The sequence below is a fragment of the Notamacropus eugenii genome, chromosome 3, assembly GCF_028372415.1.
Source record: "Notamacropus eugenii isolate mMacEug1 chromosome 3, mMacEug1.pri_v2, whole genome shotgun sequence".
Classification (NCBI taxonomy): Eukaryota; Metazoa; Chordata; class Mammalia; order Diprotodontia; family Macropodidae; genus Notamacropus; species Notamacropus eugenii.
The window spans coordinates 378,531,590-378,545,631 of NC_092874.1; the positions used below are offsets into that span (position 1 = coordinate 378,531,590).

At 38.7% G+C, this 14,042-nt stretch overlaps 1 protein-coding gene across 2 annotated transcripts in view; it reads right to left on the bottom strand.

Annotated features, from left to right (window-relative positions):
* The window catches only part of USP22 (ubiquitin specific peptidase 22), a 267,180-nt gene that overhangs the window by 11,531 nt on the left and 241,607 nt on the right, over nt 1-14,042 (bottom strand). For both annotated transcript variants that reach the window (XM_072597603.1, XM_072597602.1), the window contains 2 exons: nt 9,652-9,757; nt 2,840-2,998 (listed from right to left, as the gene is read on the bottom strand). In XM_072597603.1, the coding sequence (XP_072453704.1) occupies nt 2,840-2,998; nt 9,652-9,757 (265 nt within the window). The remainder of the gene's footprint in view (nt 1-2,839; nt 2,999-9,651; nt 9,758-14,042) is intronic.

Consider the following 14,042-nt stretch of genomic DNA (forward strand, 5'->3'; position numbering starts at 1 on the left):
TATAGTAATGCATTTCATGATTCCTTGGGAACCTAAACACATATCCACACTATTCTTCACTAAAATCAACGAAACCCTTCCTACTGATTTTCAAGTAAGAGGTAGTAGTTTCTCACTCATGTGGCCTCATTTTATGGATATACTTTATGGGCTGTCGGTCTCCCCTCCAATCCCTCTCAATTCATCCTGTCTTCTCCACCTTCAAAACACAAACACAACTATATGGAGTTTCCCCACAGTAACCTAAGTATATAATGAATGTCTATCCATCTTAGATCAAGTGTGTCCTATTGTAATTTAGCTTTCTTTGTATAGTATTTAGGACAGCACCCATCTACAATTATATATTTGTTAAAGATAATGAAGTCCTTTGATTACTTTATCATGATTTAAATTCATACATTCTTCATATCTATGAGACATAGCATTAGGTCAAAGATTTAGATTTTCTCCATTAAAAGAATGTATCTGGTCTTTTACACACATTGCATATGTAGCTTTAACAATTCAAGATGGATGCATTTTTATTCCAAAAATAAATTACTGGCTCTGCTGACAATGAAGCAAGATTAAAAATAAAGGTTTTATTATTATAATGCACTTCACATGTATGCATACATTGGGATGGGATAGCTACTATACCTATAAAGAGGGTGAAAAGTTTCTATTAAGAATCTAACTTACCCCAATTGATAAATGGTCAAAAGATATGAAGAGGCAATTTTCAGAGGAAGAAATTAAAGATATCTATAATCATATGAAAAAATGCTCTAAATCACTTTTGATTAGAGGTGCAAATCAAAACAACTCTGAGGTACCACATCACACCTATCAGATTGGCAAACATGACAGAACAGGAAGATGATGAATGTTGGAGAAGATGTGATGATAAATGTTGGAGAGGATGTGGGAGAATTGGAACACTAATTCATTGTTGGTGGAGCTGTGAGCTGATCCAGCCATTCTGGAGAGTGATTTGGAACTATGCCCAAAGGGCTACAAAAATGTGCATACCCTTTGACCCAGCAATATTGCTTCTAGGACTGTATCCCCAACAGATCATAAAAATGGGAAAGGGTCCCACATGTACAAAAATATTTATAGCAGCTCTCTTTGTAGTGGCCAAGAACTGGAAATCAAGGGGATGCCCATCAATTGGGGAATGGCTGAATAAATTATGGTATATGAATGTAATGGAATACTATTGTGCTATAAGAAATGATGCACAAGAACACTTCAGAGAGACCTGGCAAAACTTATATGATCTGATGCTGAGTGAAAGGAGCAGAACCAGAACTTTGTGCACAACAACGACCACAGTGTGCAAGAGTTTTTTCTGGTAGACTTGGATTTTCATAGCAATGCAAGGACTTAAAAAAAAAATTCCCAATGATCTTCTAAGGCAAAATGCCTTCCACATCCAGAGAAAGAACTATGGAATTCAACCGCAGAACGTAGCAGATCATTTTTGCGTGTGTGTGTGTTTAATGTTTTGGTTTGTTATATGATTTCTCCCATTTATTTTAGTTCTTTTACACAGCATGACTACAGTGAAATTGTATTCAATAGGAATGTATATGTAGATCCTATACAGAATTGCATAACTTCTCGGGGATGGAGATGGGTGGTGGGAGGTAGGTAGGGGGGGAAAATCTAAGATTTATGGTAGTGATTGTAGAACACTAAAAATAAATAAAATTAATATTAAAAAAAAAAAACTAACCTAAGTCAACTAAAAGGGAAATTTGGATTTTTTCTTGTCCTTCCTCACTGTATCAATACTATAGTGCAAGTGTGGCCATGTCAAGTTCCTATACAATAAACTCCAGGCACTCCCTATCACTTTCAGGATCATATGACACTGCCCTTCCTGTCCATCTCCCTACTCCGTGCATTTTCAGTGGTTCTGTCCCCCAGGTCTGGAATTCTCTCCTTCTTGGCTTCCTTCAGGTACCAGCTAAAATCTCACCTTCTCCAAAAACCTTTTGGATCTCTCTTAAAGCTAGTGTCTTCCTTCTAAATCGTCTCCTTTTATCCTACATGTATCTTTTCTCATATACAGTTGCTGCCAGTTGTCTCTGCCGTTACACCATGAGCTCCTTGAGAGCCGGTTGGGTTTTTTGTCTTTTTATTCTTAGGGCTCAGTACGGTGCCTGGCACACAGTAAACACTTAATAAATTCTTGTTGACTTGACTTACAGATGATATGACACACAGTACAGTGACTGCTGAGATGCAGCATTTAATATATCATGAAATTAGTTAAGAATGGAATAAATCTTTCAAGCTGTTACTGTAACTTCAATTTGTCCATTTGTCTCATTGCCAATTCTACATTTTAAAGTGAATCTCACTGTGAAACCATAAACCACAAGTCCTAGAAAAGACTAGACACTTCCCACTTATCTGCAAAAGGGCTGAGGTGGAGGGAGATGGTAGTGGAGCCCCTTAATGGGGCTGAGTGACAATGAAAGAAGAATGTGCTTTCTACAGGCTGATTTAGTCTCTAGTTCTCTTTGGATGTGGTCCGGGAAGGCTGGTTATAAGCCAATGAGGGCAGAAGATTAGGTGATAAAACAATGCTACACTGCTTAGGTATACAGAGAATGCTGTCCCCTTCCTATGGAACATAGCCACCAAATGTGCACAACCAGATACTGACAATCAAGTTCAGTCCCTGTGAGCAAATGTTCAATCATTCCTTTCCTGCTGGGCCAGTACGGCCAGGGAAAGAGAATAACACAAGTAAGTCTTGCTTTGACTAAACCCTTGTTTTTGACAGAGAAAAAGAAAAGTCATTTTAAGAGGTTGTTTCTAAAGCACAGACCCAGTTTCTTACCTTCGCAAGCAGTCTGTGAGTGTGGTGGTTCCAGATACATGGCTTTCCCCATTTACCACGCTGCCATCACTCCCTGGACTAAGAGGCCAGAATGGAGTTGAAGAACCAGGCAAGTCTAAACTGATGTCCCAGAATGGGTCTATCGTTGTAGAAACGCCACTACAAGAGGAACACAAGAGAATATGACAAAACACAAGGAAATTTAATATTTCACTCTAGGACTTATGAAAGCCTTAAAATAAGTTTATGAGTTGAGAAGACTAGTTATGCTTCACCTCTAGAGGGTGCCCTAATTACACAAAGCATCTAGGACTAGACAGCTGGGCTCAATACTATATATAGCCAATTTCCACTAGAGGCTTATTTTAAAATTTGTAAAAAAGGAAAGAGATCTGGAAAAATTTATAGCAGGTATTGAACATAGGATGTAAATCTGGTACAGTCTACTGGTAATGGAATTCAGTGGTTTAGGACCAACTGGGAAGGTGTTCCAAAATGTGGGCTTTGGTTATGGTTGAGGTTGACGTAGGTAGACACCTGTTCATATAATTACATGCATGCACAGGTAACTAGTGAAACATGACCCTCAGCAAGACATGAAGGTCACTGGGAATAAGGTGTTTCTATTGAACAGAAAACTGAATTTTCAGCAGTCAGAGGAAATGCTATTTTTTGCTAAATACCATAGAATCAAAGAAATGGAATCTGAAGCCCAACGCTATTAAATGACTTGCTCAAGGTCACGTGGGTCATCAATGGTACAGTTGGGACTAGAACTCAGGTTTCCTGAATTCTACTGCAGCGCATTTCATAGACATGATAACAACAATAACTCAACATTTATATGGTGGCTCAAAGTCTTCAATGCACTTAACATTTGAGTTTCACAATAACCATGTGAAGAATGTTTAAATACATTCATTTTTCACTAACATTTTCCCTTAAGGTGGGCTTTGAGATCTTTAACTGGAAGATATGTGATAAATGTCCATGCCACTAAAAGTGGAGCATAGGAGATGACAGAACACATGAAAGTTTAATGTTCTACCCTAAGGGAACCATGAGGAGAATCTCCTTGTCTAGAATGGGGTCCTAGATAAGACAGAGTCTAATGCTCTGGTTCTTTTTTATCATGCTGGTGGGCCTCTGTCCCTAAAAGGGATCCACCAACTATGCCTAATTAGGAGCTTTTGCTGGCCCTGAGGAGGACAGGGCTATGTTGGATGAGTGGTGCTTCCTAATTATTCTTTGGTCTTAAATTTTAGGACTGATGGCCAAAATTAATGATCCAAAGAACATTGATGTTAATAAATTGTCATACTTGGGATGTTTCGCAACAAAGTTAAAACATAAAGTAACATAGTATGGATTTAGAGTCAAGAGGATCTGGGGTCAAATATCACCTTTGTCACTATCTTTGTGGTCCTGGATAAGTCAGTGAGCCTCTCTAGGCCTCAATTTCCTTGAGTGAGGGGGCTGGACTAGATGGCAACCTTGGGATACTGTAATGTTCAATGAAGAGGTTAGATGGGTCTTTTCCAGTCATGTTGTTAGGGGCACTGGAGGGCAGAACTAGGAGCAATATGAAATTGAACAAAGGCAGATTTGATGAGGAAAAACTACTTAACAATTAGAGCTATTTAGAAAAGAAATAAATTGCTGTCTGAAGGCAATGAGTTTTCCCATCAGTGGAATCTTCAGGTGAAGGCTGGACCATCCATCACCTGCTGAAGAAGGGAATCCTGTTCTGGTGGAATTTGAGGATGTCTTCCAATTCTGATCCTATGAGTCTGTGACTAATTCAAGTTAACAAGCCTATGATTAATAGTAGTCTAGTATGCCTGCAGAATAGGCGCTCTTTTTATAGTATTTTAACTTTCTCTTCAGGTCATTCTCACATGGAAACTAAAACTTCCCTTCAAAAAGACCATCTTCTTCCTTTTGTACAGAGTTGTTGTCCTTGACTACTGACATCCACGAACTTTCCTATCCCAATGCTTCAGGTACACTTTCCTAACAGGAATGCCGCCACAGGGAAGTCTTACAAACAAAACCAACATTGTCTTTGTCAATGTGAAAAGAATGAAGTCCCCAGTGGTTGTAAAATACTTAAACATGTATTTTAAGCTATAAACTTTAAAGAATTATTTATCTTTTGAATTTAGCCCAGAGTGGAACTGAAAGTGACAACTGCTTCCTGCTCAGAGAAGAGTATCCTGATCTGCAGCTTTAAAAGCTTTGGGAAGACATACCTGTGAGAATGCCTACATCCTATGCATTAAGTAATGGCACCACTTCCACATCCATGGTTAGATAAGGAACGTAAAGGGATTGCTGGTCAAATCATCAACTGTTGGAACTCTATTTCTACATGTGATCAAAATTTAACCTGAACACTGAGTATGTTTTGAATGTTCAAGCCTCACAAGTATTTTATCATTAGTAAGTAAACAATGAAGACTTACTGTACAGACCTACATGAGACATCATGAATTTTTTGCTCTTCACTTTAAAAACTGAGAAAATATTTTCCTATATACGTATTCTAATGCAACACATATTAAACATACTCTAGACACATAGATCAAAGGGTTAAAAAGGAGAATGTAAACTAAACAGAGGAATCTTGGGTGAAAGAGTGGGGATGTGCCGAAATTCTTTCCACATTTGTCTCTGCTAATTTAAAAATCCCTTAATACCACAGCAAGGTAATTCTTCAGGACTTGCTAGATTCCATTCCATCTCAAAAAAGATCAAAATAATTTGCTAAAAAATTAATATAGCATATTTCTCTCATTATTTAAGATATTCTAAGCCTAAGTATCTTATTCATGGAATTTAGGCCCTAAAGTTTTCCTAATCTCAGCCTTCCATCACTAGAGATTCTGGCAAAAAGCAACCAAGACGACCTAGTTTCAGGCCTCATATTTCAAATAAAAATAAATGAAAATCCATCATCTTGTCAAGTCCTCTTATGGCCCAGTCCCCTAAGGGATGCCGTTTAGTTTTGCCTACTTTACTTAGGCTGTCATGCTCTAGTATCACCCAAAAAAAAAAAAAAAAGAGAGAGAAATGGAAAAGCATTAATTCTGGCTTCAGAAAGAACATAGCTAAATGTGGCAATTACAAAAGAAAGTCATGACAACATGAACTATTTAGCTTCCATGGGGACACCAAAGACCCTATTGATCCAATAAAAGGAAAAGTTATTACTTAGAAAGCGGGAAGGAGATTCTATCTTGGGGAGGGGAGATGCTGGAGGAGCATATGAGAAGGCAGGGAAGTGAAGCCAGATTATGATATAATAGAGGACTGAGGCAATGACCAATTGGCATGTCAGGGAGAAATGGTAGCCAGAGGAATTTTAGTTTGTAAAGTTCTAAGAGACAACCAGGATGGAAATCCCATTTCCCAAAGCAAAGCAGGCAGGAGGACAAGAAGGAGGAGCTCTTATCCCTAAAAGTTCAAACCCTGGATTAAAGGGGAAAAGAACAAGGAGTTAGAGGGAAGGACCAAGTCCTAGTAAACTGGCTATGCTCTTCCACTGGATGCTTAAGACCAAGAGGTGCAGGTTTTCAAAAAAGCACCTTAAAGCAAAGGAATCTGGCTCGTAAGGCTGCTTCAAGTCTGGAGCAGGAGATGATCTATCCCAAGATGTCAAACTCTTTCGAACAAAAAGCAGGGTTCTTCCAGTTAGCTAACTCACTCAAGCTCTGACTTTTCTTTGGACTCCCCTTCTTGTTCCATGGGTTCTTCTCTTGGAGCACCCATCCAAGGGAGACCTCGATTTTTGAGTTATAATCTGTCCTCAGATACTAGGCAATCCCTTAACTGCTCTTGGCCTCAGTTTCCTCATCTATAACTTAGGGATAATTATGGCATCTACTCCTGAGGTTTGTTGTGAGGATCAAATAAGATGAGAGTAATTGCAGGAAGCTTATCAGCACTGTGGCCGGCACACAGTAACAACTACATAACGTTAGCTGTGATTATCATTACTGTCCATGTCCATCACGATCACAGCCAAGCCTCACAATTGCTCAGTCTCTTCAGCAGAAGAGAATTTCAACAGACTGAAAGTCCAAACTACAGTTACTAAATACCTACGATGGGTAATGCAACTATGCTAGAAATGTAAAGAGATGCAAAGAGCAAACACTCCATCTTCTGCCTAACAGAGCCCCGTCTTTACCTCTAGCTACAGCTGGGCTTGCTGTGAATACAGCCTCAGACACTCACTAGCTGTGTAACCCTGGGCAAGTCACTTAAACTCTCTGTGCCTCACTGACCTCATCTGTAAAACCTACCACCCAGGGCTGGTATAAGGATCAAAGAGAATATCTGTAAAGGGCTGTGCAAACCTTCAAGCACTTGTTACTGCTACACTGCTGTTACTGTTCACCCAGCCCCAGGGTACCGTACAAGTAATAGATATTTAAGTGAATTCAATCAAGTGTGAAGCTTTGGTCTAGATAACTACAGCCCAGAGATGAATTCATCTCGGGAACACCAAAAAGTAGAACCCCAAAAGCACCAAGATGTGAACCGAGGCAAGTTAGCCTTAGAAAGGCTTTAGGAAGGCCTGAAGAGTCAGCGCCTCAGATATGGGAAATCACTTCTACAATTTCAGAACAGAAAGGAAACCATGCAGATCGGAGGAAGTCCAGAGAGCACTGGATGAGTGACTTAAGAACTGACAAGAACACAAAAACCCAGAGAGGGACAAGTTCAAGCTATGCCTCAGGGATGGATACTCACTCCTGTGGGCTCTAGAACCAAAGCAGAAGTTGGAGGCCAAAGTATAAACCAAAGTACATGGCTAGGGCAGGATTAGCTGAACATCTTAAGGAAGAGCTGACCTGACCTGTGTGCCTGGACTACTTCAGCTACCCAGTGACCTTGGGCTGTGGGCACCTGGGCCCCTCAGAAGCTGGCAGGTTAGCCAGCCTTGTCCTCATCCTGGGTGCAGAAGAGCCTTCTGAATGAGAGACTTAGAGACAAAGCATTGTGTAGAGAAGTTGGTCAGTGCAGCTAGGAATCTGAGACCCTATTTATTGAAGTTTAAGTGAGAGGCACCAAAAGGAGAAGATCTTTTGTGAAGAAGACTGATCCTCCCTCTGAATATCTTGTATCCAAACCCAGGAGCACAGCAGGCCCTTGATGTGGGCCACAATAGTGGCTGCAAAGGATTCCAGGGACAAACTGCAGGAAAATGTGGCACTTCTCAGGGAAAAAGTGAAAGCAATTCTGAACATGTTGGCTGAAGAAAGAAACAATGCAAAGATCTAGAATGAACAGGGACAAGCTTGGAGTGAGGGTTACAAGCTCCTAAAGGAGAAGGAGCTACATCTTCAGAGAATAGATGAGGAAAACAGAGAAAACTTGAAGACTGAGGTTGCCAGCCTCGACCATTCCTTCAGCATATAGGAAGAAATCACCCCCCTCCCCCAGTTTAAAGCTAGTATCATTTTTGGGGCTCAAGTCTTCATATCTGGTACGTAGAGAACAGGAGAGAATGGATAGTCAGTGAACAGGAAAGAAAACATTCTTTTCTCTGATGGGGATGCATCTTTGCTTTCAAGTACTCCAAATGGGAAATATTTACACTCTGGTAACCATGCCCTCCTGCACATAATGTTATGTCGTGCTCGCTACCTGTATGGTAGGGATTTCTCTAGATTACGATGCTGGAACCATTTCACTTCATAATGTCTCAGACAGACTATTCAGATGTAGTTTCTCACATTTCCCCTTTTCTGAGTCTCTATAAACCCAGTTTTCTCCCTCTCCCTAAAAGGGGAGGAGAATGCAATTCTAATGATCGCTATTAGTTATTTATACTTGAATTTTCCATGTCTGAGTGAAGTTCTACCCCTGAACGTTTCTAAGGGTTATAGTTCCAGTAGAACAGAGGCCTGGTCTGCAGCATTTCCACTGTGTAATTGGGAAGAAGTCAACAGATATCTATTCTTGGAATCAAAACTAAGGTACAGATGAGATTTTTCCTGAAGACTATTATTCTACCCAATAAATACACATTGAGCTCTCGATAAGATTTACTAAATAGCTAGTATAATGTGGGTTCAAATTCCAGCTCTATTTATCGGCAAATTACTTTAAGCAAAGCATTTAGCTTCCTTGAGACAAAATCTTCTTATGTGGATATATTTGTTCGTGCTTCAAATGTGTTCTATAATTAGGTACAAATATGTAAATAAATGATTGTCTGTAAACTAATTTGCATATAAAAGTGAGTTGGGGAAGTTTAACAAAGCTGTATGCTGTTAACTTTATGTTCACTGATGAAGATATATAGTGTGAGTTTGTCAACAAATATTTATTAACTACAAAAAAAAAAGGTGGGAACTATTTACCAGATAAGAATTTAAACCTTTTTTGCACCTTTTCCATTAGTTTGCTTTCCAAACTAAAAAAAATTCCCAAACATGTGGCTCTTTAAGTAAAGCTTCTGCTGTTTCCAATCTGGTAGTTGCCATGGACTTTTCATGCTCAAAGCCATTTAGCCTTCTGTTTATAAATGCCTAAGATAAGCAAAAGTTAGGTAGAGCCTTAAAGCTTTAATCTCCAATGCTAATCTTTTTAAGAAGCTCTCAATGTGCTGTACTTTTATGGCAGGAAAATACAAGATTATTCAATAAATACAGGCCTTGAAATCATTCTCATTTAGACAAAGAATTAAATACTTTTGCTCCAGTCTGGCTCTGACTGTAGAGCTTTTTGATACTGCAGGATCACCAGGGAAGACGAGCTGCCTTTAGTTCCAGTGAGTAATTTAAGAGTGCCATACTTACTGGCAGACTTGACAGGTGACATCTGACTGCAGTCCACCTGTGAAGATTTGGTCGATGATGCAGTTACAGTGGTTGGGGTTGTTGGCCTTCTTCCCATTATCGTCACCTTAACAAAAGTAAAACAAATGGGTTTGTAAGTTCAAAGAGATTACAGAATCAACAGTTCCTGTTTGGGGATCTATATACCATTTTCTCCATCAACACAAATGCATTCTATAACTTAAGAGCTGCAAATTTGAGATGAACAGACACCTAAAAGGAAATAAAAGTTGGCAACACAAACATTTTCAGAAAGACATTTACAGAATATTTCTATTTTAATAAGGAGAAAAAGTAAATGGTTAAAATGGTTTAGTTTAATTTCGTGAGGAAGCATAAATACATTTCATTAGTTCGCTTCTTATTATACCTCCAGGATTTCCTTTTTCTTAACACAAATGCTAAGAAATTTGGAAGATGCAGCCTTCTTGTTGGGAAGAACTTTCAAAGTCCTTTTTCAAAACTGGAACACTAATGCAGTGTTGGTAGAGTTGTGAACTGATCCAATGATTCCGGAGAGTAGTTTGGAACTATGCCTCAAGGGCTACAAAATTATACATACTCTTTGACTGAGCAATACCACTACTAGGTCTGTATCCCAAGGAGATCATAAAAAAGGGAAAAGGACCTACATGTGCAAAAATATTTATGGGAGCTCTTTTTGTGGTGGCAAAGATCTGGAAACTGAGGTGAGGCCCATCAGCTGGGGAATGGTTGAACAAGTTGTGGCACATCAAGGTAATGGAATACTCTTGTTCCATAAGGAATGATGAGCAGGTTGATTACATGAACTGATGTTGAGGGATGCTAACAGCAACATTGTGTGATGACCAACTTTGATAGACTTAGCTCTTTTAGCAATACTGTGATCTAAGACAATTCCAAAAGACCCATTAATGAAAATGCTATCTATATCCAAAGAAAGAGCTATGGAGTCTGAATGCAGAGGGAAGCATACTATTTTCTGTCTCTCTTTTCCTTTCTCATGATTTTTCCTTTTTGTTTTGATTGTTCTTTCACAACATGACTAATGTGGAAATATGTTTAATATGACTGTACATGTATAGCCTGTATCTGATTGCAAGCCATCTTGGGGAGAGAAAAGGGAAGGAAGAGAGGGAGAAAAAAATTTGGAATTCAAAAATCTTATAAAAGTGAATGCTGAAAACTATCTTTACATGAAATTGAAAAGAATAAAATACCATTAAGTGAAAAAAACAAAACAAAACCAAAGTCCTTTTTCAAGGACTTTCCATTCAAGAATGGAAGGGGTAAATATTATTTTTTTAAATTAATTAATTTTATTTATTTTCAGTGTTCTACAATCACTACCATATAACTTAGATTATCATTTTTCCCTCCCTCCTTGATCCCTCCCCAAGACGGCATGCAATTTTGTATAGGTTCTACACATACATTCCTATTAAATACATTTTCACTATAGTCATGCTGTGTTGAAGAATTAAAATGAGTGGGAGAAATCATCTAACAAACCAAAATGCAACACACACACACACACACACACATGATCTGCTACATTTTGCGACTGAATTCCATGGTTCTCTCTCTGGATGTGGAAGGCATTTTGCCTTAGAAGACCAATGGGAATTTTTTAAAGTCCTTGTATTGCAATGAAGTTCCAAGTCTACCAGAAAAAACTCTCACACACTGTGGTTGATGCTGCGTGCAAAGTTCTCCTGGTTCTGCTCCTTTCGCTCAGCATCAGATCATATAAGTCTTGCCAGGCCTCTCTGAAGTGTTCTTGCTCATCATTTCTTATAGCACAATAGTACTCCATTACACTTATATACCACAATTTATTCAGCCATTCCCCAGTTGATGGGCATCCCCTTGATTTCCAGTTTTTCGTCACCACAAAGAGAGCTGCTATAAATATTTTTGTACATGTGGGACCCTTTCCCATTTTTATGATCTCTTGGGGATACAGTCCTAGTAGCGATATTGGTGGGTCAAAGGGTATGCACATTTTTGTAGCCCTTTGGGCATAGTTCCAAATTGCTCTCCAGAATGGTTGGATGAGCTCACAGCTCCACCAACAATGAATTAGTGTTCCAATTCTCCCACATCCTCTCCAACATTTATCATCTTCCTGTTCTGTCATGTTTGCCAATCTGATAGGTGTGATGTGGTACCTCAGAGTTGTTTTGATTTGCATCTCTCTAATCAAAAATGATTTAGAGAATTTTTTCATATGACCATAGATATCTTTAACTTCTTCCTCTGAAAATTGCCTGTTCATATCCTTTGACCATTTATCAACTGGTGAATGACTTGTATTTTTGTACATTTGACTCAGTTCTCTATATATTGAAGAAATGAGGCCTTTATCATCAACATTAGCTGTAAAAATTCTTTCCCCAAAATTCACCTGGAAAAACAAAAGGTCCAGGATATCAAGGGGACGAATGAAAAGAAATGCTAGGGAAGGTGGTCCAGTGCTACCAGATCTCAAACTGTATTATAAAGCAGCAATTATCAAAACCACTTGGTACTGGCTAAGAAACAGAAGGGTAGACAAGTGGTATAGGCTAGATACTTAAGACACAGTAGCTAATGAATATAGCAATCTACTGTTTGATAAATCCAAGGACCCCAGCTTCTGGGATAAGAACTCACTGTTCAACAAAAATTGCTGGGAAAACTGGATAAGAGTATGGCAGAAACTAGGCATAGACCAATGCCTGACACCATGCACAAGAATAAAATCCAAATGGGTACATGATCTAGGTATAAAGATTGATACAATGGACAAACTGGTGGAGCAAGGAATAGTGTATTTATCAGATTTATGGAGAAGGGAAGAATTTTTGACTAAAGAAGAAATAGAAAGCATTATGAAGTACAAGATGGATAATTTTGATTACATTAAACTGAGAAGTTTTTGTACAACCAAACCCAATGCAACCAAAATTTGGAGGGATGTAGAAAACTGGGAAATAATTTTTACAGCTAATGGTGGTGGTAAATATTATTTTCTAGGGAAGAGTCAAATTGCCCAGCCTGGGACATTTTAACTAAGAGTAGAAATTCATATGACTCAATAAAAAATAGTCTTCGTTACGCAACTCTAAGATCCTTCAGACAACTGTAAATAGGGATAGGGACTGACTGAACTTGTGATTTCATTGATATCAGGAACTCTCATATAAGGAAATTTCCTCTACCAATGAAGGTCTGTCATTTATAGTCTTAAGGAAGTTGCCTAGAGTATTGAGAAAGTAAGTGACCAGTCCATGGTTACACAGTGCACGTGTATGCACATGTGTGTGTGTGTGTGTGTGTGTGTGTGTGTGTGTGTACTAAAGGTGGGAATTGGGACTCAGATCTTTTTTGGCTCCAAGGCCAACTGTCTATCCATTATGCCAATTGCCATGCCAGGCCTCCTATTCCCCATAGTCCCCCCCAACCATAATGGTACCAAATATGCCCTTTCAGTTTCTCTACACTAAGCACAAGTTTGAGAATGACATATATGAAACATATATGTATAGGTATCAAATTCACAGTGTCTGGCACATAGCAACAGCTTAATAATGCTTGTTGACTGCTTACTTGCATGCCTACTAGGTTATAAAGGCTAACTTGGATCATAGGTAGCATTTGCCTAATGAATTTTAACACTGGAGGATGATTCTAACACGTTTTTATAATACAGTAAGTTCTTCTATAGCAAGTGCTTCAAAAAACATAAATGAGTTCCATTTTCAGCATTATGCAAATTTTGATTTCGCTTCTACACAGTTTCTTCTTTGAGGAACCAGTGAGAATGCAGAAAATGGTTTTACTTCATGCACCTGTTCCAAGGCCCACATTCATAAGCAAACTTGAGGACTCTACCACAGTCAAATGTACCCCACACCTAACTCCATGGGCCCAAACTGCCATGGACTCTGGGGGGTCACTATTTATTACAGTTATGTATTTGTGAACCATTTAACATGCATCAAATGGTGCTGTTTTTATTAGGTCCCCATATTTTTTATGTGTTATCAATGAAGTTTTTGAGTGTTGTGCCTATAATATGCCATTTCCCCCATAACATCTGTGTTTTCATAATGCAAACAAACTAAGGTAAATTACAGTAGAAATGACTGTCCAGTATACATTTAACTGAATTTGAGGGAGAAGAAGCTTCAAAAGCAGAAATTTAACGAAAAAGAGGCAGAAGAACACTGGAAAACTGTTTCAACCTATACTAAACAAACATATTACATATGCTTAAGTAATGCTTTGGTATTATGTTGGCAGACTTTTATCCCATTACCAGTTAGGATATAAAATAGGGTGAGGATGACTATTGTCTAAATAAATGTAGGAATCTCACATTTATT